The 25,569-nt window shown below is 36.8% G+C and overlaps 1 protein-coding gene across 1 annotated transcript in view; it reads left to right on the plus strand.

The window, feature by feature from the left end:
• Nucleotides 1-25,352, plus strand: part of LOC133338179 (ras GTPase-activating protein raskol-like) — a gene marked incomplete at its 3' end in the record, with an annotated part of 134,743 nt that extends 109,391 nt beyond the window's left edge. Inside the window, exons 2-4 of the mRNA XM_061546361.1 lie at nucleotides 20,088-20,203; nucleotides 22,642-22,668; nucleotides 25,184-25,352. Coding sequence (XP_061402345.1) covers nucleotides 20,088-20,203; nucleotides 22,642-22,668; nucleotides 25,184-25,352 — 312 coding nt within the window. The remainder of the gene's footprint in view (nucleotides 1-20,087; nucleotides 20,204-22,641; nucleotides 22,669-25,183) is intronic.
• Between the last annotated feature and the right edge of the window lie 217 nt (nucleotides 25,353-25,569).

Raw genomic sequence — 25,569 nt, forward strand, 5'->3', positions numbered from 1 at the left:
ACCCGCTTCAGCTGGTCTATAGAGACCCGCTTCAGCTGGTCTATAGAGACCCGCTTCAGCTGGTCTATAGAGACCCGCTTCAGCTGGTCTATAGAGACCCGCTTCAGCTGGTCTATAGAGACCCGCTTCAGCTGGTCTATAGAGACCCGCTTCAGCTGGTCTATAGAGACCCGCTTCAGCTGGTCTATAGAGACCCGCTTCAGCTGGTCTATAGAGACCCGCTTCAGCTGGTCTATAGAGACCCGCTTCAGCTGGTCTATAGAGACCCGCTTCAGCTGGTCTATAGAGACCCGCTTCAGCTGGTCTATAGAGACCCGCTTCAGCTGGTCTATAGAGACCCGCTTCAGCTGGTCTATAGAGACCCGCTTCAGCTGGTCTATAGAGACCCGCTTCAGCTGGTCTATAGAGACCCGCTTCAGCTGGTCTATAGAGACCCGCTTCAGCTGGTCTATAGAGACCCGCTTCAGCTGGTCTATAGAGACCCGCTTCAGCTGGTCTATAGAGACCCGCTTCAGCTGGTCTATAGAGACCCGCTTCAGCTGGTCTATAGATACCCGCTTCAGCTGGTCTATAGAGACCCGCTTCAGCTGGTCTATAGAGACCCGCTTCAGCTGGTCTATAAATACCCGCTTTAGCTGGTCTATAAAGACCCGCTTTAGCTGGTTTATAAAGACCCGTTTTAGCTGGTTTATAAAGACCCGTTTTAGCTGGTCTATAGAGACCCGCTTCAGGTGGTGTATTAATATCCACATGAGCTGGTCTATAAATATCCGCTTCACCTGGTCTGTACACAACCCGCTTCAGCTGGTGTATAAACACCCTCTTCTGTGGTTTATAAAGTCCCGCTTTTGCTGATAAGTCAGCGCCCCATCTGATCTATAAAAACCCTCTTCAGAATCACTTCAACTGCTGTATAAATCTCGCCCGAAGCTAATTTTTATATAAATTTATGATTTCGGCTATAAATCCTCCATGAGCTCGCCTATAGATGCTGCTTTCAGCTCGCCTATAGAGGTTCCTGCTCTCCTGTAGAGACTCTTACCTCCAGCTCGCATATTGATGCTCTAGTCTTCAGCTCGCCTAGAGGTTCTAGCCTTCAATTTTCCTATAGAGGCTATAGTCTCTAGCACTAGCCTTCAGCTCGTTTGTAGAGGCTCCCTCAAACTCGCCAATAGAGGCATCCTTCAGCTCGTCTATAGAGGATGTAGCCTTCAGCTTTCCTATAGAGGATCTTGCCGTCGGCTCGCCTGTAGAGCTCTAGCCTTCAGTTTGTCTATAATGTCTATTTCAGCTCGCCTATAAAGGATCCCTTCAGCTTGTCTATAAAGAATTCATTCAGTTCGCTTATAAAAGATACCTATAGAGGCTCTAGCATTCAGTTTGTCTATAAAGCTATCTTTAGCTCGCCTATAAAGGCTCTCTTCAGCTCGCTAATAAAAGCTTCATTCGGCTCGCTTATAAAGGATACCTATAGAGACTCTAGCCTTCAGCTCGCATATAGAGGCTCTAGCCTTCTAGCTCGCTTATATAGGCTCTAGTCTTCAGCTCCACTAAGAAGGCTCTAGCCTTCAGCTCGCCTATGAAGGTTTTAGGCTACAGCTCGCCTATACAGGCTTTAGCCATCTGCTCGCCTTAGTCATCGGCTCGCCTTTAAAGGCTCTAGCCTTCAGCTCGCCTATAAAGGCTCTAGCCATCAGCTCGTCCACAAAGGCCCTAACCTTCAACTCACCTATAAAGGCTCTAGCATTCAGCTCGCCTATAAAGACTCTAGCCATCAGCTCGTCTATAAAGGCTCCCTCATCTCTCCTATAGAAGCTCCCATCAACTCGCTTAGAGATATGCCATGAACAAATATTTTTAAAAATTCCACGCCTAGAAATAGGCTAGGAAAAAATATTTTAAAAATCCACGCATAGGGATATTCTGGGAAACCCTGGTTTTTAAAAATAGAGGTTCTAGCCGTAAGCTCTCCTATAGAGGCTCTAGCTATAGAAACTTCCTTATTCTCGCCTTTAAAGTCTTCCTTCAGCTCTTCCATAGAGAACCCTTTTCTTTTGTTCATCTATTTCAGTTTTGGGTTCATGGAACTTCTTCCTTCCTATTTCCAGTATAACCTCAATTTCCCACGTTAAACATTCCCCCCACTTTCCCACATATAGCAAAAAATTGAAAATTGCGTGCTTTCTGGATTTCTTCACATGTTTTTTGAAGCCTTTGAGATAATTCTAGACTTGGAATCCAAGATTTTTTTCTTTCAAACAAGGCATGGGAGTTTCCCTTACAAAGCAAACATTTTCACAAAATAAATTAGATTACAACAATAAAAATACATTATGTAAAATGTTGGAAACAGCAACAACAGCACAAACAATAGGCTAAAACATAATATTTACATTAAATGTGCGTGCATCGAAGAAGAACATCTCCTAGTTTTGAATAATCGGCATGGAACATGAAAATTTATTTCGTAATCCATGTTGTTTTTGGTTTTTCTTCCAACATAGCCGCCACATTTTATTGCCAACCATCCGAACACACACACTCTCAGACTTGTTGTTAATTAATTTTATTATAATAATAAAATTAAAAAAAATGGAAATTGCGTAAGTCTGACTTGCTGTATGGAATTTTCATGTGAATAAGCCACCTCTTTCATTTCGATATATTTGTTTTCAAAAATTAATTTCATGTTTCAGAAAGATTTGTTGTTATAAATTTTTTAATCAATTTCCGCTTAAACGATAATATCAAAGTGGTGTTTTTATTTAATTGCTAGAGGCCTTGTAGAAGAAATATCAAAATTAACTTATTAATAAAATTTTAAATTTTGAGATCTGTTTTTATTCTTCACATCCGTTCGCAGCACTAAAGTATAGAAAAAAAGAGAATCAATAAATTGTATGGCTTGTAAATTCAGACGAAATTCTCTAGAAGAATATCAAGTAGAGGTTTCAACCTCAAGCAACGACGAAAAGCTCCCTTAACCTCACCTATGGAGGCTTCCATAAGTTCGGCTATAAAGGCTCTTATAAGTTCGTCTATAAAAGCTCACATAAGTTCGCCTATAAAGGCTCCCATAAGTTCGCCTATAAAGGCTCCCATAAGTTCGCCTATAAAGGCTTCCATAAGTTCGGCTATAAAGGCTCCTTTCAGGTCGCCTATAAAGGCTCCTTTCAGGTCGCCTATAAAGGCTAACTACAGGTCGCATATAAAGGCTCCTTTCAGATCGCCTATAAAGGCTCCTTACAGGTCGCCTATAAAGGCTCCTTTCAGGTCGCCTATAAAGGCTCCTTACAGGTCGCCTATAAAGGCTCCTTACAGGTCGCCTATAAAGGCTCCTTTCAGGTCGCCTATAAAGGCTCCTTTCATGTCGCCTATAAAGTTTCCTTTCAGGTCGCCTATAAAGGCTTCTTTCAGGTCGCCTATAAAGACTCCTTTCAGGTCGCCTTTTTTCATATCGCCTATAAAGGTTGTTTTCAGATGTATGCCTAAGAAAAATATTTCTAAAAAAATCCATAGGTAGGGATATGCTAGGAAAAAATATTACTTACTTACATAGCTGGCTTGTGACAGAACTTTCGTTCCATAAGCCGAGCTTAGAAAAGATTTCCAGGCGCGTCGGTCTTTTGCGCAGTTTTTCCAATTTGAAAGACCATCGGCAATGTTGTCTTCGACTTGATCTTTCCATCTGAATTGTGGCCTTCCCCTTCTGCATGAACCATCAGCTGGTTCGCTTTTATATGCCCTCTGGGTTGGGGCATCTTCATCCATTCTCACAACATGACCTGGCCAACGTAGTCGCTCTAGCTCAATACGTCTAACAATGTCGATGTTCGAGAATAGCTGGTCAAACTCATGGTCCATTCGCCGTCAACGCAGATCGGCCCATAGATATTTCGAAGAATTTTTCTCTCAAACACTTCAAGAACTGCCTCATATGCTTGCGTAAGTACCCATGCTTCATATCCATATAACAGCACGGGTAGTATCAGCGTCCTGTAAAGCGTGAGTTTGGTCTGGCGGGATTCTAAACTGCTTACTTAGACCATGGTAGCATCTGTTGGCCATCACAATCTTTCTCCGAATTTCAAATCTGGCGATATTCACTGTCAACGCAGATCGGCCCATACATAGATCTTTCGGAGAATTTTTCTCTCAAACACCTCATCTGCTTGCGCAAGTACCCATGCTTAAGATCCATATAACAGCACGGGTAGTACCAGCGTCTTGTAAAGTGTGATTTTGATCCGGCGGGAGGTGGCCTTGCTTTTGAGTTGTTTGCTCTGATCATAGTAGCATCTGTTGGCCATCACAATCCTTCTCCGAATTTCAAAACTGAGGTCATTCGTTTTATTTATGGCGGTACCAAGGTATATAAAATTTTTAATTACCTCGAAGCTGTAGTTCTCAAGTTCCACAGTTGATCCGACGACTACTGGACGTCTTGCGCATTGATACCATCAGCTTGGTCTTCTCGCGGTTTACTTCCAGACCCACTTTGGCAGACTCCTTTTCAATTTGTTCAAAGGTGGCTGTAACCACACGCAATGTTCGACCCATTATATCGATGTCACCTTGTCTGAATCCTCGTTTGGTATTGAAGGGCTCCGATAGGCCCTTTCCGACTTTAACTGCTGTCCTTGTGCCACTTAAAGTTATCCTGCATAGGTGTATTAATTTTGCAGGAATGCCGAACGCAGACATGACTTTAAACACATCTGAGCGGATAGGGCTGTCGAATGCGGCTTTATAGTCGACGAATGGGTGGTATGTGTCGATGTGTTTTTCGTGGCATGCATCCCTCCAGCCAATTTGTACTAATGAGCTGGTGCATGCTCCTGACCAGCATCTGACCACCAGTCTTGAATAGTTCGGCTGGTAATCCATCGGCTTCTGCTGCTTTATTGTTCTTGAGCCGATTAATTGCTTTTATGATCTCATCTTGGCTAGGTGGTATACACATCTCTAATTTGTTCTGCTTCACCTCCACTATTTGATACCAGAAGCTTTTCAAAATGCTCCTTACAGATCCTCAACACGCTGTTTGTGCCGGTCACCAGGTTTCCTTCTTCATCTCTACTCGTTGGTACAATTTCCGGACTTCATTCTGACTCCTGTACATCTCGATTTGCTCACGCTAGCGTTTTTCCTGTTGCTTGATATCTATCATCCTCTACGCCACGCCTATTTGTAGGCAATGAAAACATATATTTGAAAAATCCACGCCTAAGGATAGGCCATGAAAAACGCCTATTTCTAGGCCTTGAAAAAATATGTTTGAAAAATCCACGCCTAAGGATAGGCCATGAAAAAATTTTTAAAAAATGCCTATTTGTAGGCCATGAAAAAATCCTATTTGTAGGCCATGAAAAAATATGTTTGCTAGGGATATGCCAGGAAAAAATTATTTACAAAAAAAGGGTATAGAACGTTCGACCTGTCTCAACATTAATTTTAATTTTTTTAATTGTTTTTTTATTTTCTTCTCCTTTTTTCCTTTCGCACTTCTTCAAGTTCTTAATTCCCTTAGAGCATTTTGTTTCTATCTTTGGTTCGTTTTGCCAAAACTTAACACCACACAACATATAATTTTCTGTTTTCGATCTTTTTAATATTCTATCCATCTGCCATTAGTTGTATTTCTCAGATTCTTCCTAGCTTGAGGGCTGGGTACTGGTTCAAAAAATGAATATTCATTAAAAATAAAAAAAAATAAAAACAACATAAAATTTTGCAAAAACAATAAAAAAAAACAGTGAATGTGAGAAATAAAAAATATCATTAGAAGAAATGTTTGGACTTCAAAACAAAGAGAAGAAGAAGAAAACGAAAAAATATTGACGTAATTTTGACTTCTTAACAAGCCTTGCTGAAAAGATAGATCACTCTCGGTCGGTTGGTTAAGTAAATATCTACTTAAATGTTGGACACCTTGTTTGTGGTTAAGGTGGTGGTGGTTGTTTGGCTAATGGAGGGTATGGAAGTAAAACCGGATAATGACTGAATGTCTTGGATGAATGACAAACAGGCAGGCTGACAGACAACCGGCTAACCAGCCTAGCCGCATGTCTTTGTTTTTTTTTTCTTCTGCAAAACAAATTGTCATTTATATGAGGCAATTCATCATCATTTAAAAAAGAAAAAATATTAGTTGTGAACATAATTTGATTGGCATTTGTAAGAGGAGGGGAGAGGTGGCATGGTGTTGTCGGTTCTTTGAGAGCCTCTTTTTTATGACATTTTTTAATAAAAATGTTTGCCAATTTATTTGTTTATTAATTAACGATTTGTTTGTGGCCAAGGTCTTTGTTGTTGATTACAGCAATTGATAGGAACTTCATTAAATAGAGGGGAATTCGATATCGGAGAAAGATTTTGGAGGGTTATGTTAGGCTGTTATCAAATATTTTTCATTAGACATTACGAAAAATGGCTTTGAAAAATCCTCAAGTTTAAAATAGAACTCTTTTGAGACCCTATCCGTTCATTCGACAGCCCTATCCGTTCAGAGGTGTATAAAGCCATGTCTGCGTTTGGCATTCCTGCAAAATTAGTACGGCTATGCAGGATAACTTTAACAGGCACAAGATCAGCAGTTAAAGTCGGAAAGGACCTCTCTGAGCCCTTTAATACTAAACGAGGATTCAGACAAGGTGACATTTTGTCGTGTGATCTTTTTAACATCCTGCTGGAAAAAGGTCATACGAGAGGCAGAAGTGAACAGAAATGGCAATCTGTACACCAAACAACACAAGTTACTCGCCTACGCCTATGACATCGACAAAATGGGTCGAACATTGCGAGCTGTAACAGCCACCTTTGAACATATTGAGAAGGAGTCTGCCAAAGTGGGTATGGCAGTAAACCACAATTGAGATGAAAGAGGGACCAAGATAAACCTGGACTTCGCCATGTTAAAGCCAATCAGAGTCGTTGCTTGGTATCATCCCCTACGCCACCCCACGCCAAAGGACAGGCCATTAAAAAATAGGTTTAAAAATCCACGCCTAAGGATAGGCCATCAAAAATTAGGTTTGAAAACTCCACGCCTAAGGACAGGCCATGAAAAAATAGGTTTGAAAAATCCACGCCTAAGGATAGGCCATGAAAAAAAATGTTTGAAAAATCCACGCCTAAGGATAGGCCATGAAAAAAATGACATCGTTGTAGTGGGTCGAACATTGAGAGTGGTAACAGCCACCCGCGAAGACCAAGCTGATGGTATCAACGCGCAAGACGGCCAGTAGTAGTCGGACCAGCCGTGGAACTTGAGAACTATAGCTTCGAGGTAGTCAAAGATTTTATATACCTTGGTACCGCTATAAACAAAACGAATGACATCAGTTTTGAAATTCGCAGAAGGATAGTGATGGCCAACCGGTGCTACTATGGTCTGAGCAAACAACTCAAAAGCAAGACCACATCCCGCCAGACCAAACTCACACTCTACAAGACGCTGATACTACCCGTGCTGTTATATGGATCTGAGGCATGGGTACTTACGCAATCAGATGAGGCAGCACTTGGAGTGTTTGAGAGAAAAAATTCTCCGAAAGATCTATGGGCCGATCTGCGTTAACGGTGAATATCGCCGTCGAATGGTTCATGAGTTGTACCACCTATTCCCGGACATCGACATAGTTAGATGTATTGAGTTGCAGCGACTACGTTGGCTGGGTCATGTTGTGAGAATGGATGAAGATGCCCCAGCCCCCAGAAGGCATATAAAAGCGAACCAGCTGATGATTCACGCAGAAGGGGAAGGCCACGAATACGATGGAAAGATCAAGTCGAAGACAACATTGCCGAAAATGGTCTTTCAAATTGGAAAAACTGCGCAAAGGACCGATGCGTCTGGAATTCTTTTCTAAGCTCGGCTTATGGGACGAAAGTTCTGTCACAAGCCAGCTTTGTAAGTACTCCTTTGAGACCAAAAACAATTTCGAAAGACTTAATTCTCAGACAAATTCAGACTTTTGTCCGGCATGTCTGAATTTCTTGAATTTCTAGGTTGGAAAAGACTTGAAAATGAATAAGTACTATTTTGTCTATCTTCGAAAATAGAAATCCAAGGCCTGAAATATTTCTAATGAGCCAATGAAGTGTTATCGGACAAGTTCAGACTTTTGTCCGACATGTCTGATGTCCCATAATTTCTAGTTCTGGGTTCAAAAAGACTTGAAAAATAATAAGTTATATATTAAATAACTTCGGAACAGGAAATTCTAGTCTTCTAATATTGGTATGGAGCAAATAACTAGTTCAGACTTTTGTCCGACAAGTCTGATGTCCCATAATTTCAGTTTCTTTGTAGAAAATACTTGAAAATAAATAATCTACATATATTACCTACCGTCAGAACTCGAAATCCTTGTTAAAAAGTATTTCTAAAGAGCAAATAAAGTGTTATCAGACAAGTTCAGACATTTGTCCGACATGTCTGAGGTCTCATAATTTCAATTGGTTGATTTGTAAAAGTCTTGAAAAGGATTTACCCCTTCTCGGAAATAGAAATATTAGTCCTAAACTATTTCTTATTCGGCAATAAAGTGTTTACAGACAAGTTCAGACTTTTGTCCGACAAGTCTGATGTCCCATAATTTCTAGTTCTGGGTTGGAAAAGACTTCCAAAAATAATAAGTTATATATTATCTAACTTGGGACAGGAAATTCTAGTCCTCTAATATTAGTAAGAAGCAAATAATGTGTTATCAGACTCAGTTCAGACTTTTGTCCGACAAGTCTGATGTCCGATAATTTCAATTGCTTAACTTGAAAATATTTAAAAAATGAATAAGTTTGTATTATACCACACTTCGGAACCCTATTTTCTCTTAGTTAATATATATAGACATTTTTCTTTGGGACAAATTTTCAAAAAAAAAAAAAAACGAAGTCTGCACCTTGAATATTTACACCCTGTTGCTATGCCCGCTACGAAAAGTTTTAGCCACGTATTGTGAGTCTCAGTAGCAGTTTCATTGTTTCAGAATTTACTTTACACGGAATTGATAAACTGTTATAAATAATTACAATTAATTTTCTGCTACTTATCTGGCCCCTTCTCTCACATAATTTTACACGCTTACATAAGTACAATGTTTTTTTGAAGCTGGCGCTTATTTCACACTTCATGTGTAAATTCTTCGCCGTCATTTCATGGTCATGGCTGCAAGAAAATATATTTATCTAGAAATATTTTTTTTATAAGAAACAAAAAAAAACAACGTCTTTAAGTTAGGCAGGATCGAAGTTTTCATGAAAAAATATTTTTAAAAAATGTCAACAAAAAATATTAAAAAATCACGCCAAAGGATATGTCAACAAAAATATTTAAAACCAGTATGGAAAGTTCAAAAGTCGGACGGGGCCGATACCCTTCACCACTTTGGATACATACGAGAAATGTTAGTATCTACAGAGAACAGACCTAGAATCTTTGGAGGACCATTGAGATGGAATCGGGCGAAATTAAATATAATATCTAGATTGATATCTATATTCAATTTATCACTCTATATTCAATTTAATACCATCAGCCAAATTTCGTGTAAATCGAACAAACATAGGCCCTTTGGTGCACCAATTACAAAAAATCGATCGAAGACCTATATCAAAATCTGAACTGATTTCAACAACACACAATTGCATTCGCTATGCAAAATTTTGCTCAACCGGAGAAATATTGGAAGTTTGATGTATCATTCACAAAAAATCGGACAAAACTATATATGGGAGCTATATCTAAATCTGAACCGATTTTAACAAAACTTCGCAGACATCAGTCTGGGCCTAATTCAGTACTTTGTGCAATATTTTTTCCCAATCGGACAAATATTGGGAGTTTTGTGTATCATTCACAAAAAAAATCGGACGAAACTATATATGGGAGCTATATCTAAATCTGAACCGATTTTCTCCAATTTCAATAGGGTTCGTCCTTGGGGCAAATAAGTGAACTGTGCCAAATTTCATCCAAATCGGATCATAAATGCGACCTGTACTTTGTTCACAAAAATACATAGACTGACAGAAAGTGATTCTATGCATATTCTCAAAAGGAACCATGTGTCTATCTCGTTTCCTTTTGCCTGTTACAAACATATTCACAAAGACATAATACCCTGTGCCACAGTTTGGTGAAGGGTATAAAAATCCACGCCTAAGGATAGACCATAAACAAATATTGAAAAACTCCACGCCTAAGGATAGGCTTTAAAAATACACGCCTAAGGATAGGATTTAAAAATACACGCCTAAGGATAGGATTTAAAAATATCCACGCCTAAGGATAGGCTTTAAAAATATCCACGCTTAAGGATAGGCTTTAAAAATATCCACGCCTAAGGATAGGCTTTAAAAATATCCACGCCTAAGGATATGCCTTAAAAATATCCAGGATAGGCTTTAAAAATATCCACGCCTAAGGACAGGCTTTTAACATATCCACGCCTAAGGATAGACTTTAAAAAAAATCACGCCTAAGGATAGACTTTAAAAATGTCAACGCCTATGGACTGGTTCAGAAAAATATTTTTAAAAAATCTACTCCTAAGTCTCAGAAAAAAATATTTTTAAAAAATCTACGCCTAAGGATAGACTTTAAAAGTATCCACGCCTATGGACTGGCTCAGAAAAATATTTTTAAAAAATCTACGCCTAAGGATAGACTTTAAAAGTATCCACGCCTATGGACTGGTTCAGAAAAATATTTTTAAAAAATCTACGCCTAAGGATAGGCTTTAAAAGTATCCACGCCTATGGATTGGTTCAGAAAAATATTTTTAAAAAATCTACGCCTAAGTCTCAGAAAAAAATATTTTTAAAAAATCTACGCCTAAGGATAGACTTTAAAAGTATCCACGCCTATGGACTGGCTCAGAAAAATATTTTTAAAAAATCTACGCCTAAGGATAGACTTTAAAAGTATCCACGCCTATGGACTGGTTCAGAAAAATATTTTTAAAAAATCTACGCCTAAGGATAGACTTTAAAAGTATCCACGCCTATGGACTGGTTCAGAAAAATATTTTTAAAAAATCAAAGTCTCAGAAATTTTGTTTTTAAAAAATCTACGCCTAAGTCTCAGAATTTTTTTTTGTTTTAAATCTACGCTTAAGTCTCAGAATTTTTTTTTTAAATCTACGCCTCAGAAAAGTCTCAGAAAAAAATATTTTTAAAGAATCTACGCCTAAGTCTCAGAAAAAAATATTTTTAAAAAATCTACGACTGAGTCTGAGAAAAATATATTATTAAAAAAATCTACGCCTAAGTCTCAGAAAGAAATATTAAAAAAAATATTTTTAAAATATCCACGCCTATGTGTAGGCCCTGAACAAATATTTTAAAAAAAAAATCACGCATATTGGTAGGCCATAAATTTTTTTTAAATCCACGCCTATTGGTAGGCCATATTTTTTTTAATCCACGCTTATTGGTAGGCCATACATTTTTTTAAATCCATGCCTAAGTGTAGGCTCAAAAAAATATTTTGAGCCTATGTTTAGAATCAAAAATATTCACGCATAAGGATAGACTCAGAAAATAATTTTTAAAAAATCTACGTCAATCAAGAAAAAAATATTTTTAAAACCTGACACCCCTCTCTATCCTCTTCTTGATGTGCTATCACTGTTGTAATTTTTAACACTTTATTTTCATGAATGTCTTTTACATCTTCTCGTACGGTTGTCTATCAATTTTGGCACCATCTCCAACTGTCTGTCAAACTGTCTAGTCGTTGCGGTCTTTACACCATACAACAACAGAATGCCGTTGGATAAACTCCAAATTTGAGCCGAGCAGGGAATTGATAGAACAACGAAATGTAATAACGAAAACAAAAATCATCAATCAGAACTAATTGAGTCTGGTTGAATCTAAAAAAAGGGAAGAAGGGGTTGCAACACGACTCCCGGTAAATGTTCGAAGCGACAATTTTTCAGCCATTTAACCGATGACGAGCATTGGACACAAATCGACTGGCTTCGAAATTTAACCTACAACATTAGTATTGAACTCCGAAAAAAATTCGAAATTATCGTTTGTTTTATTTCGGCTATTTATTTTTTCGTTAAGCATCTCTTCATGCCGCGGGGGACTTTGTGGGGGCACTTCATCTTCTTTAATTGTTTCCAAATCCAGACATGTGCTTTTACCACCATTAACCAAAAATTCAAAAAGTAAAAGGGGCGTTGTTGAAGTCCATTTGGACGAAAGAAAAAAATACTTTTTGAAGAAGAAAACGCCTTCGGCTGTGTTTCAATTGTCTTGCCTAATTTTTTTATATAATGGAAGTTTTTTTATTTTTGGGTTTTAAAAAATTGAGGTTTAATGTTGGCCAGTTATGAAGTTGAAATTTTGAAGGGTTAAAAAGGTTTAAAATGTTTATTTAAAAATATTTACAAATTTTTTAAAGTATCCCACCCCACTTTGTGATCTCTTGCAGAAACTACATCAAATAGAAGATGGTCAGATTCCCAATTTTGGCTCTCTTTTGGTCAGGGTGGGGGGCCAGACATAAACTAGGTAATGTTGATGACCCAGTGGGCTAACACCACCTACAGGGTTGACCATATTCGACGGACCTATCTGGCAACGCCATAACTTTTGACAGAGATGTCACATCGCTTAATGACATACCGCGTATGAAGCGTCAGTCCAAGCAGATTTTTACCATGAACCAATACACGTAACGCGAGCGCTCTGAAATAGTTGAAATTCACATTCAACAGAAGAAGTCAATTGTGAAAACTCAACGTGCTTTTAAAACATTAAAAAATGTGAGAAGTGCGCCTTCCAAGAACACCATTAAGCGTTTATACGAAAAATATTCGACTGGTAAGGCTATTTCTAATCCGAAGAGGCCATATAAAAGTCCACCAAGGCGATCGGCCGAGAATATCGCTGCCGTACGAGCCAGTGTTGAGAGGTCCCCAAGAACATCCCAAAACCGCCGTTCTCAGCAGTTGGACATGGCTCGGTCTACTTTATTCGCATTGATTTGCATTTGTTCCCGTACAAAATTCAATTGACGCAAAGAATGTTGCCTGCGGACAAGCCTCGTCGATTGGAATGGGCCGAAAGAGTTATCGAAATGGCCGAAGATGACGAGCAATTTTGGAACAAAATTATCATGTCCGATGAAGCCCATTTCACATTGAATGGGACCGTAAATAAGCAAAATTGCCGTTGTTACGCCACTGATAATCCTCAGGAGATTCAAGAAGTGCCTCTTCATGACGAAAAAGTCACAGTTTGGTCCGGCGTTAGTGCGAAAACGGTCATTGGGCCGTTTTTTCTTCCAAAATGAAAATGGCCATGCAGTTACCATCAATCAGGAGCGTTATCGCGACATGATGACCAATTTTGTGATGCCAATTATTCGTCGAAAGCGTATGAGGCAGTTCTGGTTTCAACAAGACAGCGCTACACCGCACCCAAGTCGCATAACAATCGATTTTCTGAAGAATTTGTTTCCGGGCCGTTTGATGTCGAAAAGTGGTGATTTGGACTGGCCACGGCGTTCGCCCGATTTGACGCCGCCTGACGTCTTCTTGTGGGGATATTTGAAGTCAAAGGTTTACGTTAACAAGCCATGGACCGTAGAAGAGCTCAAGGACAACATTCGTGAAGAAATGGCCGCTATTCCGGCCGAAATGTTGGCAAAAACGATGGAAAATACAGCAAAAATTGCACAATATGTCATCAACGCCAGAGGCGGCCATTTGAGAGATATCATATTCAAAAATGTATGTAAACAAATCTACTTGGAACAAGTTAAATGATTAACATTGCCAACCGCCAAATTTCTATTTTTTCTTTGATTTAAAAAAAAAAAACATGGGTCCGTCGAATATGGGCAACCCTGTACACATTCCTTAATAATTTAAAAAATGCTCGAACATATCAAATATTCTCTCACCTATCTATTAAGGCCTTTCTAGGACCCTATTTAAATGTTCTTTGATATGAAAACAAAATCGAAAGTGTCATTCAAAAAATAAAAAATGATTTCTATTGCCATAGAAAAATCGTTTCATCTATTTTTAAATTCCAACCCTATCCTGTTCAATCCTGCCGTAATCCCTATATTTTCCTGAACTATTTATAGATTTTTATATATTCCATTTTAATGAGGTTATCCTTTTGTTGGATAATAGTTTCAATTGGGTATTAGTGTATGCAAGAGTGTGTGTAAGCCACCAGGAAAATCTACAAAACAATCAGCCTCGGAAGTAAAAGTAAAAAAAGAACAACAACAACTAGAAGAACTTAAACATAAAAACCCACATTTCGAAAATATTTTTATGCTCCAATGAATTTCTATACACAAAAATAAAAGTTCATTTCCGTAACAGAAGGTATTCAGCTGGGCTTGGATTGAATTTTTTTGTTGTTGGCTAGGGAGTTTCGTTTTCAACTCAGTTTTCCGAACATTAAGAACCAATGGTCCAAAGCAGGGTATGGGGGCTATGTGAACCCACCTACTCATGTTTAATTTTATACTTTGTAGGTGGAAACTATTTTAATTGGGGAATGCATTCCAATCACACATGGTTAAGTTAATGAGGCGATAAATTAAAACAAAAATAGGTGATGGGAAATATTGGAGGAAAATCTGATAAAAAAGTAGAACAGATTTCTATAGGAAAAAAATTCAAAAAATATCTTACAATTCTCGGTCTAATGACCCTTAAGAAAACCAGTAAGGAAAGTGGTAAAGTCGGACGGGGCCGACTATATGACACCCTTCACCACTTTAGGTATATTCATCAGATGGAATCCTAACAGACGTCGTGCAAATCGAAGGATATATAGAGACTTTGGTGCATCATTTATATAAAATCGGACGAAAATGTATATGGGAGCTATATCTAAATCTGAACCGATTTTCATAAAACTTAACACACATTATTCTATACCTAATTCATTACGCTGTGACAAATTTCGTACAAATCGAAGGATAAATAGGGACTTTGGTGCACCATTTACATAAAATCGGACGAAAATATATATGGGAGCTATATCTAAATCTGAACCAATTTTTACGAAATTTGATACACATGTTTCTAGACCGAATTCATTACGCTGTGCCAAATTTCGTGCAAATCGAAATATATATAGGTACATTGGTAGATCATTCACATTAAATCGGACGAAAATATATATGGGAGCTATATCTAAATCTGATCCGATTTTTACGAAACTTAACCCACATTATTCTATACCTAATTCATTACGCTGTACCAAATTTCGTGCAAATCGAAAGATATATAGGGACTTTGGTGCACCATTTACATAAAATCGGACGAAAATATATATGGGAGCTATATCTAAATCTGAACCGATTTTCAGCAAACTTAACACACATCATTCTAGACTCAATTCAGTACGTTATGCCAAATTTCGTGCAAATCGAAAGATATATAGGGACTTTGGTGTACCATTTACATAAAATCGGACGAAAATATATATGGGAGCTATATCTAAATCTGAACCGATTTTTACGAAACTTAGCACACATCATTGTGGTCTTAATTTAGTACGCTATGCTAAATTTCGTGCAAATCGAACGATATATAGGGACTTTGGTGCACCATTTACATAAAATCGGACGAAAATATATATGGGAGCTATATCTAAATCTTAATCAATTTTTACGAAATTTGACACACATATTTCTAGACCGAATTCATTACGCTGTGCCAAATTTCATGCAAATCGAAGGATAAATAGGGACTTTGGTGCACCATTTACATAAAATCGGACGAAAATATATATGGAAGCTATATCTAAATCTGAACCGATTTTCAGCAAACTTAACACACATCATTCTAGACCGAATTCATTACGCTATGCAAAATTTCGTACAAATCGAAAGATATATAGGGACTTTGGTGCACCATTTACCTAAAATCGGACGAAAATATATATGGGAGCTATATCTAAATCTGAACCGATTTTTCCCAATTTCAATAGGGTTCGTCCTTGGGCCAAATAAGTGATCTATGCCAAATTTCATCCAAATCGGATCATAAATGCGTCCTGTACTTTGTTCACAAAAATACATGGACGGACATGCGTAAATCCACTCAGAAAGTGATTCTATGCATATTCTCAAAAGGAACCTCGTTTTCTTTTGCCTGTTACAAACATATGCACAAAGACATAATACCCTGTACCACCGTGTGGTGAAGGGTATAAAAATATATCCGAAGGACGGCCTAAAAATCTGACTGTCCTAGATGTAATTACTTTTATAAGAAAACATACGATGGAGCCTTTATTAGTACAAAGTCCTCTAAGTCCAAATATATCTGACCTACATTTCGACTAAAAATGTCTTCATTTATGCCATAATGAAATTTATTACTTTTTTGAAAGCAAATTCGAAATTTGTCTTTCTATTCTCAACACCATGTGAAATGGTGAAAATTATTCTCCTCGAAAGTCGGAATGCTAATTTTTGTTTATACGAAAAATTGAAAACCATTTTAACATTATGAATAAAAATGTCTTCTACGTTATGCGGTGTAGCTGGTGGATGGCTTTTGTGTTTATTCGTAACTCATCATCCTTCTGAGGAATGACCCATATTTTTTATTTGTTTAAATAATTTTAACAATGTTTTTTTATGGATGAAAATCGAAGATACATTCAATGTACACACCAATTAAAAAAAAAATAGGGATGCCGAATCAAATTGTGATTTAATGGCTTGTGTCGATTGTTTGCTTCTGGAATAGATTTGATAGGATAGGCCATGAAAAAATATTTTTTAAAAAGACATCGATTTTTTGAAAATTTTTTTTTCATGGCCTATCCTTAGGCTTGGATTTATTTACTTACTTAGCTGGCATGTTACAGAACGGTTGTTTCATAAGCCGAGCTTAAAAATGATTTCCAAGCGCGTCGGTCTTGTGCGCATCTCCGCCAATTTGAAGGACCACGTTCCAAGATGTTGTTTTCTACTTGGTCTTTCCATCTGATTCGTGGCCTTCCCCTTCTACGGGAACCAACAGTAGGCTCGCTTTTATATGCCTTTTGAGTTAATTCATTCGCCATCGTAGTCGCTGCAGCTCAATACGTCTAACTATGTCGATGTCCGAGAATAGCTGGTACAACTCATGGTTCATTCGACGTCAATATTCACCGTCGACGCCGATCGGTCCGCAGATCTTTCGGAGAATTTTTCTTTCAAACACCCCAAGAGCTGCCTCATCTGCTTGCGCAAGTACCCATGCTTCTGATCCATATAACAGCACGGGTAGTATCAGCGTCTTGTAGAGTGTGAGTTTGGTCTAGCCTTGCATTTGAGTTGTTTGCTCAGACTAGAGGTGTGCAACGAAAAAATTCTCAGAGAACAAATGAGAAACCGCCATATGAAATGACTTACGAGAAGAGAACGAACTTTTTTATACATGTAAAAAAGGGCACCAGTTCCTATGGTTGAACAGGGCTAGCTCAGACCATAGTAGCATCGGTTGGCCATCACTATCCTTCTCCGAATTTCAAAACTGATGTCATTCGTTTTATTTATGGCGGTACCAAGGTATATAAAATCTTTCACAACCTCGAAGCTGTACTTCTCAAGTTCCACAGTTGGTCCGACGACTACTGGACGTCTTGCGTGTTGATACCATCAGCTTAGTCTTCTCGCCGTTTACCACCAGACCTACTTTTGCAGACTCCTTCTCAATTTGTTCAAAGGTGGCTGTTACCGCCCCCAATGTTCGACCCATTATGTCGATGTCATCGGCGTAGGCGAGTAACATGTGTTGTTTGGTGTACAGAGTGCCATTTCTGTTCACCTTTGCGGCTCGTATGACCTTTTCCAGCAGGATGTTAAAAAGATCACACGACCCACTGTCACATTGTCTGAATCCTCGTTCGGTATTAAAGGGCTCCGATAGGTCCTTTCGCACTTTAACTGCTGACCTTCTGCCACTTAAAGTTATCCTGCATAGCCGTATTAATTTTGCAGGAATGTCAAACGCAGACATGGCTTTATACACCTCTGAATGGATAGGGCTGTCGAATCCGGCTTTATAGTCGACGAATAGGTGGTATGTGTCGATGTGTTTTCCATTGGTCTTTTCCAGGATTTGGCGCAGAGTGAAAATCTGGTCAATAGTGGATTTACCAGGTCTGAAGCCGCATTGGTATGATCCAATGATGTCATTGACCATTGGCATCAATCGTTCACACAGCACACTGGATAGCACTTTATATGCGATGGGAAGAAGGCTAATTCCTCTATAGTTGGCACATATCGTCTAGTCTCCTTTTTTGTGCCCGGTACAAAGGATACTGATGTTCCAATCATTGGGCATGCATTCCTCTAGCCAAATTGTACTAATCAGCTGGTGCATGCTCCTGACCAGCATCTGACCACCAGTCTTGAATAGTTCGGCTGGTAGCCCATCGGCTCCTGCTGCTGTATTGTTCTTGAGCCGATTAATTGCTTTTATAGCCTCATCTTGGCTATACCATCATCTCTTATTGGGTCTGGAGTATAGAGAATAGGATCAGAAAAATATTTTTTAAAATCTATGACTGAGAATAAGCTCAGAAAATATTAAAAAAAATCCATGGCTAAGTATAGGATCAGAAAAATATTTTTAAAAACCCATGTCTGAGGATAGACCATAAAAAAATCTTTTATTTAAAAAAAAATATTATATAAGCTCAAAAAAAAAAATAAAAAATATTTAAGAATATATTTATTATAAAAAAAATTATTCAAAATTCATTATTCAAAAGCCATGAAAAAATATTTTTCAAAATCCACGCCTATCTGTAAGCCATGAAAAATTTTTGAAAAAATCCACGTAGTCCATGTAGTCCATGAAAAATTTTTGAAAAAATCCACGCTCAAAGATATGCCATTTTTTGGAAAAAATTAAATCCACGTCTAAGGATAGGCCATGAAAAAATATTTCTAAAAAATCCTAAGCCTATGCTAGTCGCAGATTTTATAAAAATACGTTTATTATAGTATTCTTAAGCGGGGATTTTTTAATTTTTTTTTCAAAGCCTAACCTTAGGCCTGCATTTTTTAAAAATATTTTTTCATGGCCTATCCTCAATTGTTATTCGATAAAATCAATTTTTATATTTTTTATGTAACACCAAAAAGTTTTTTTAAAGAATTCCAAATTTTTCAAATTCCGAATCGACAATCCTAATTGTGGAGTGAAGTGTTTATACAACGATATGTTCGATGCGATTTGTGAAATGTATTTACAAAAAAATTGAGTTACAGCTTTATTTATTTCGTGTTGTTGTTGTCTCTTTATGTCTGGCGGCACAAAGAAGAACACACTCTCTGAAAAAAAGAAACGAGCCAGGAAATAAACAAATTTTATAGCGAAGAAAGCAATACGAATTCGAAATAAAACACCTGTTAATGATGCCATATTGGGGAGAGGATCTTGTTCAGATTTTTGCGAAATCAGGGTTGTTATAAAATTTTTCGATTCTTTCTAATTTCAGAATTAGTTTTGATTGGTGGTGGGATAACAAGGAAATGTTCAATTTGTATAGGAAAATGGAATTTTTTATAAAAAAAAAATAGTCACATAAGATAGTGTAATTTGTTCCTAGGTATTTGGAAGAAAAGATATATCAAGAAACAGTCCTTGTTGTACCCTTAAACATATTCATTAAAAATCTACGCTTTAGTAGTACCCTTGAAAAATATTTTTATAAAATCTACGCCTTTGTAGAACCCTTGAAAAATATTTTTATTAAATCTACGCCTTTATGGTACCCTTGAAAATATGAAATAATTGACGCCTTTGTTGTACTTTAAAAAAATCTTTTTAAAAAATCTACGCCTTTGAGGTAGCCTTGAAATTCTTTAAAATAATTTTTTATAAAAAAAAAAAAAAATGACAAGTGGAAAGGTAATCGATAACCAATGAAAATGAATAACTTTTATTTATATATTTTATAATTGATGCCCATTTGAAAAAAAAAATTACATAAATTTATTTTTTCTAAATTTTTTTGTGAGACCCATAAATTTTATTTATTTCTTTAATTTCCAATAAATTTATTTATTTTTTAAAATTATTTTACAGAAACTGAGGGTGAACTAACACGCAAACAAAAAGTCACATTACCCTGGGGTCCACTCTACTGTGTACTGCAGCAGGATGAACAGGCCTTCACCGCATATTGCAGTGAAGAAATATCGGTAAGTACACGTATATTTTTTTATAGTATAAATTAAATTAATAAATTGTAATATTAATAGTATACAGTGGAACTTCTCATGAGAGAAAGATGACTATTTAAAAATAGTAATATAGAAAAATATATTCGGTAAGGTTTCAATGGCCCCTTATAAATTCTCTCTAGGCTTTAGATTTTCCAAATTGTCTAGACATATTTTCTGACCCTTGATATCAGCTATTGTACCCCCTGGCCCTTTAGCTCGTGTATAAAAACAACCTAGAATGATTGGGATACAAAATCCTTCAGTTCGTTCAGGGCCTTAAGTTTATCTTTAAAGTCATCATGTTCCTTCAGCTCTTTAATAAAAACTTCCTAGCTCTAACCATGCAGGCTCAATGACAATTAACAATTTTTTAGGAATATAAGTCAAAAATGGCGCCCAACATGGGGACGTGCATAAAAATCCCAGAAGTCTTGAATATTTGAAAAATAGTTTTCCCTTAGTCTTCACAGTGGACCAACACAATGTGAATTCTAAATGACACCAACATTACAAAATGGCGCCCAATTTGGGAACGTTGACATATCATATGGTTTCTATTTCGTCTAAGATCAGTATGATGGTAAAAAATTAAGAATGGCGCCCAACAAAGACCTTCTCATTCATGTCACATTTTAATATTTTTCCCAAAATATGTCTGAAATCATAACACTCCAACAATTCAAAAAGCCACCTTCAAACCACCACAGCATTAGGACACATGCTGGCAAGACAAATACCTTATATCAGTTATCATCAGTTATTGATGAAGTTGTCTCAACTTGTATTGGGTATATAATATAAAATACTAAACATTTTACAAAAATTACCAAATGGCGCCCAACGTAAGGACGTCTTTTGAGCCATTTTTCCTTTGTAACTCCTCGCTATATATTTAGAATCACATTCCTATAAACATTTCCAATACTATTAGTTTACCTTTAAAGACTTCATGGTCCTTCATTTAAAAAAAAAAAAACAAACAAATGGCGCCCAACATAAGGACGTCTTTTGAGCTATTTTTTTATGTAACTCCCCTCTACTTTTCCACCACATTCCCATAAAGATTCCTAATACGTTTTGTTTACCTTTAAAGGCTAGACAGGTTATAGGGAGAAATAACACAGGAAAGGTGGATCAAAACACGTCATTACGTTGGGCGTCATTTGTGTTTTTTTTTTAATGAAGGACCATGAATCATTAAAAAAAAAAAACGAATGGCGCCCAACGTAATGACGTGTTATGAGCCATTTTTCCTATGTAATTTTTCCCTATATTTTCCATAACATTCCTATAAAGAATCCCAATACCTAATGGAGCTTCAGCTCTACAATAAAATCTGTCTAGCCTTCAACTCTTCCATACCGACCAAAAGACAATCTGGGCCTTTAGCTAGTCTATGAAAATGGCCTAGTCCTTTAGTTCGACTATAAATATTCAACAACATTCACTTCGTATTAAGACTTCCTGACATTCAGTTTATCCATACTTTCATGGTCTAGCCTGACCTGGCTAGCCAATAGAGACGTCCTTAAGCCTTCACGTTTTTGAACCTAACGTTTACCTATTGAGTACCCCGTGGCTTTAGTTCGTCTATAAAATATCAATATCATTCAGCTCGTATTAAGACTTTCTGGCATTTATTTTATCTATAACATTTTCCTGCTTTGGCCTGAACTACCCCGCCAACAAAAACGCCCCTTCAACTCGCCTATAGTCTTCACTTTGTTCATACGTTCGCCTATTGAGCACCCTGGTTCTTTAGTTAGTCTATAAAAATTACCTGGTCCTAACAGGAAGGCAGCATAGCATTCTTATTCCCCACGTGATTTGTTATAATCAAATATCGCTTTGTAAGATGTCTAAAAATTAAATAATGAAAATGCAATCGTGTTGAACGATTATGAAAGCTTTCTTTGGATTTTTTTTAATATTAGATTCTAAAAATAAATCTAAACAGATATATTTTAACATTTATATTTTCTTTGGATAGCCAAATTTCGCACCTTTAATAGAGGTTCTACTGTATACATTATATGCAATATTTTACTATTACAAAAATAAAATTATTTTATTGCTAATACAAAAAATGCTATAAGTTATTCAAAATAATATAAAATTATTAAAATCAAATATATTTAAATTGTTAACTGTACTCTCTTTTTCTCTCTCTATCTCTCTCATATATATTTCTCTCTCACACACATCCATTTTTAATACACTTTACATTTTTACACATGCCACAAATTTCATTGCTTACACTCGGAAAAAATTATGCGTACAAAACACACACAATCATAACCGCACCATGAACACACACACCATCATATATATTTTTTAAAATTGTAAACAACACATTTTTTATAAAAATTATGCTAAAATCTTGCGGCTATATACAAAAAATATCACCACTGTAGATATTGTCGGCTACACCCAAAAAAGAGGTGGGTAGTTGCTATGAAAAACAAAAATTTCCAATATATTAACTTTTTTAATTATGTTTGAGTTGTAGATTTTATATTAAATATTAAAACATTTTTCTTTGTAGATTTTTCAAATATTAAAAAAATAATTTTTTAAATTTTTGTTTCTTTTTTTATTAAAAATTCATGTAACGATTCAAGGCCTTACATGTAGGATTTATAGAGCCCCTCTTTTGTCTTATCATCTTCAAAAGACTCCCTATTACCAAGTATCCTCTAAAGACTAACAAGGTCTCCAGCGCCTCTGTAAAGTCTCAATGGCCCTATATAAATGCTCTCTATGCTTCAGATTGTCCAAAATTTACAATTATTTACGATTGTGTTATTTAGTATTTCAGTATTTGAACGTTACGGTTACTTATGTAAATACGTTGGAAATAGTACCATAAAATTACATCTTTGATCCAAATAACTTTTTATACAACTAATACTCGATAAGAATCTTGCTTCTCATATGTAGTACCAAAGCTGAACTTTATTTCAATAAAGTCAGTCCGACTACGACACTCATTCGTTATACATACATTGAAAACATAAGAACAATAACCACGCTTGTCTAAGTTGATGGACTCAGATCAGTTAAAGGGTCAAACTTTAAGTCTTGTTGTTTCTAATGAAGCCCCAACAGCTCCTCCACGAGCCTGCTTTATTTACCCACATTGGCCTGCTCAATTGACAACGAACGCCGAATTGCTTTATTGGCGTCCAACGTGAAGCTGCTTTAAGACTAGAATTTAATAGACCTCTTTCCGGTGCTTCAGTTGTCTATAAAGACTTCAGATTATCCAAAACAAAATCAATTTCTTCTATAAAGACTCCATGGTCCTTCTGCTCTTTTCTAAAAAATTTCCAGCCTCCAGATTATCCAAACATCGTTTAATCACTTCTCCTCCTATTATAACTTCCGAACTTCAGCTCATCTAAATTCAATAGAACTTGTGTTCGCCTTTGATTGTTCTTGGTCCTTCAGTTTGCATGATCCTTCCTGTTTTTTTTTTTATAAAAAAAAACTCCATAGCCTTTACCTCGCCAATAGAAACCCTATTACGGTTAATATGTGTAGACATATTTTCTGGCCCTTGGTATCGGCTATTGGACCTATTGGTCCTTCAGCTCTTGTATAACAATAACATAGGACGATTGAGATTTATAAAGCCTTCAAAGACTCCCAGGACCTGAAGTTTGTCTTTAAAGACTCCATGATCATTCTGCTCTTAAAAAAAACTTATATGCCTCCACCTCTTCAATAGAGACTCCATTACCGTCAATTTGTCTGGATATATTTTCTAACACTTGATATCAGCTATTGAACACCTATTGTCCCTGGCTCTTTAACTGATCTATAAAATTTTTAAAAGTCTGGACTTTCCTATAAAAAAAATCACCAAAATTCATCTTCCCTGGCCATTTAGTCTCGTCTGTAAAATGTCCTAGTATTTCCTATAAATAAATCATCACTATTCTGATCTCATAAATATCGTTTGGAACTTGTACCGCTTTACCTGATCCAGAAAGACCATCTTGAGCTGATTCAGTGATTCTATAAAGACACACTTCTGCTGGTCTGCGAGCTACATCAACTTCTCCATTGAAAACCGCTTCATCTAATTTACAAAAATTAAATTGCTTAAGCTGATCTATAAAGACCCGCTTCAGTCTATCTAAAAGGACCCTTTTCCAGCAGGTGTTGAAAAGCCTCCTCTGTTGGCCTTAATAGATCCGCTTTTTCGGCTTCAACTGGCATATTAATGACTAATTCTGCTGCTCTATAAATATACGCCTTAGCTGGTCTATAATGACTAGCTTCTGTTGGTCTATAAATACCCGATTTTGATTGCCTACAAAGATCCGCATCTGCTAGTCTACTGCTGGTCTGAAAAGGCCTTCTTCTCCTGGTCTCTACCGGCTTGGTCTATAAAGACGCGCTACCTCTGGTTTTAAAAGATTCGCTTCAGGTGGTCTAATCACACCCGCTTCAGCTGGTGTAATAACACCCGCTTCACCTGGTTTATAAAATCCGCTTCTACTTGTCCATAAGGACCAACATATAGGGAATCTAGCATTCAGCTCGCCTATAGAGGTTCTAGCCTTCAGCTTGCATATAGAAACTCTAGCTTTTAGCTTGTCTATAGAATATCTACCCCTCTGCTCGCCTATAAAGGATTTAGCATTAAGCTCTCCTATATATGTTCTAGTCTTCAGCTCATCTATAATAGGCTCTTGCCTTCAGCTTGCCTAGAAGGGAGGTTCCCTTCAGCCCGCCAATCGTCTATATAGGATCTCTTCAGCTTCCTATTTTCAATCCAACCCAAGCCCATTTTAAAAATATTTTTAACTTTTGAATTATTTATTGTTATTAACGTAGTTATTTTTCTTAATTTTTTATTTATTTTTTTTCAATATTTACTTTTAATATTAAAATTCTAAAAATGTAAATTGGAAAATTTCTAAAAATCTCTTTATCACATTTTTCCAGTTAACCGATATTATGTGCAATGAATATCCCCGCGTACGTTTAGATCGTGTCCGTCGTCCAACAAAAATTGTCTGGGATGGACCACCAACATTGCCAGAGGAGCCGGAAGATTCAGATACCTCCTGTCCAATGGAAATAGCATTAAATACAACAATCTATAGTGAAATAGGTAAGTGGAGAAGAATTTTTGATATTTATTTTCTATAATTATTAAAGAAATATATTGAATTAAAAATGGTCCTTCGAGGAGAGGGACGAAAAATACGAAAAATCACGGTTGAAGGACTAAGCTAAAAGATCTTAGAATAAAAAAATCTTTAATTTTACAACCCATTAGGATAAGCTTTAAAACTTCCAGCGGATGAATGGTAAGTTAGCTATAAGTT

Source organism: Musca vetustissima, unplaced genomic scaffold (assembly GCF_032173495.1).
Source record: "Musca vetustissima isolate MV318-11 ecotype Yass unplaced genomic scaffold, APGP_CSIRO_Mvet_v1 utg3058, whole genome shotgun sequence".
NCBI lineage: Eukaryota > Metazoa > Arthropoda > Insecta > Diptera > Muscidae > Musca > Musca vetustissima.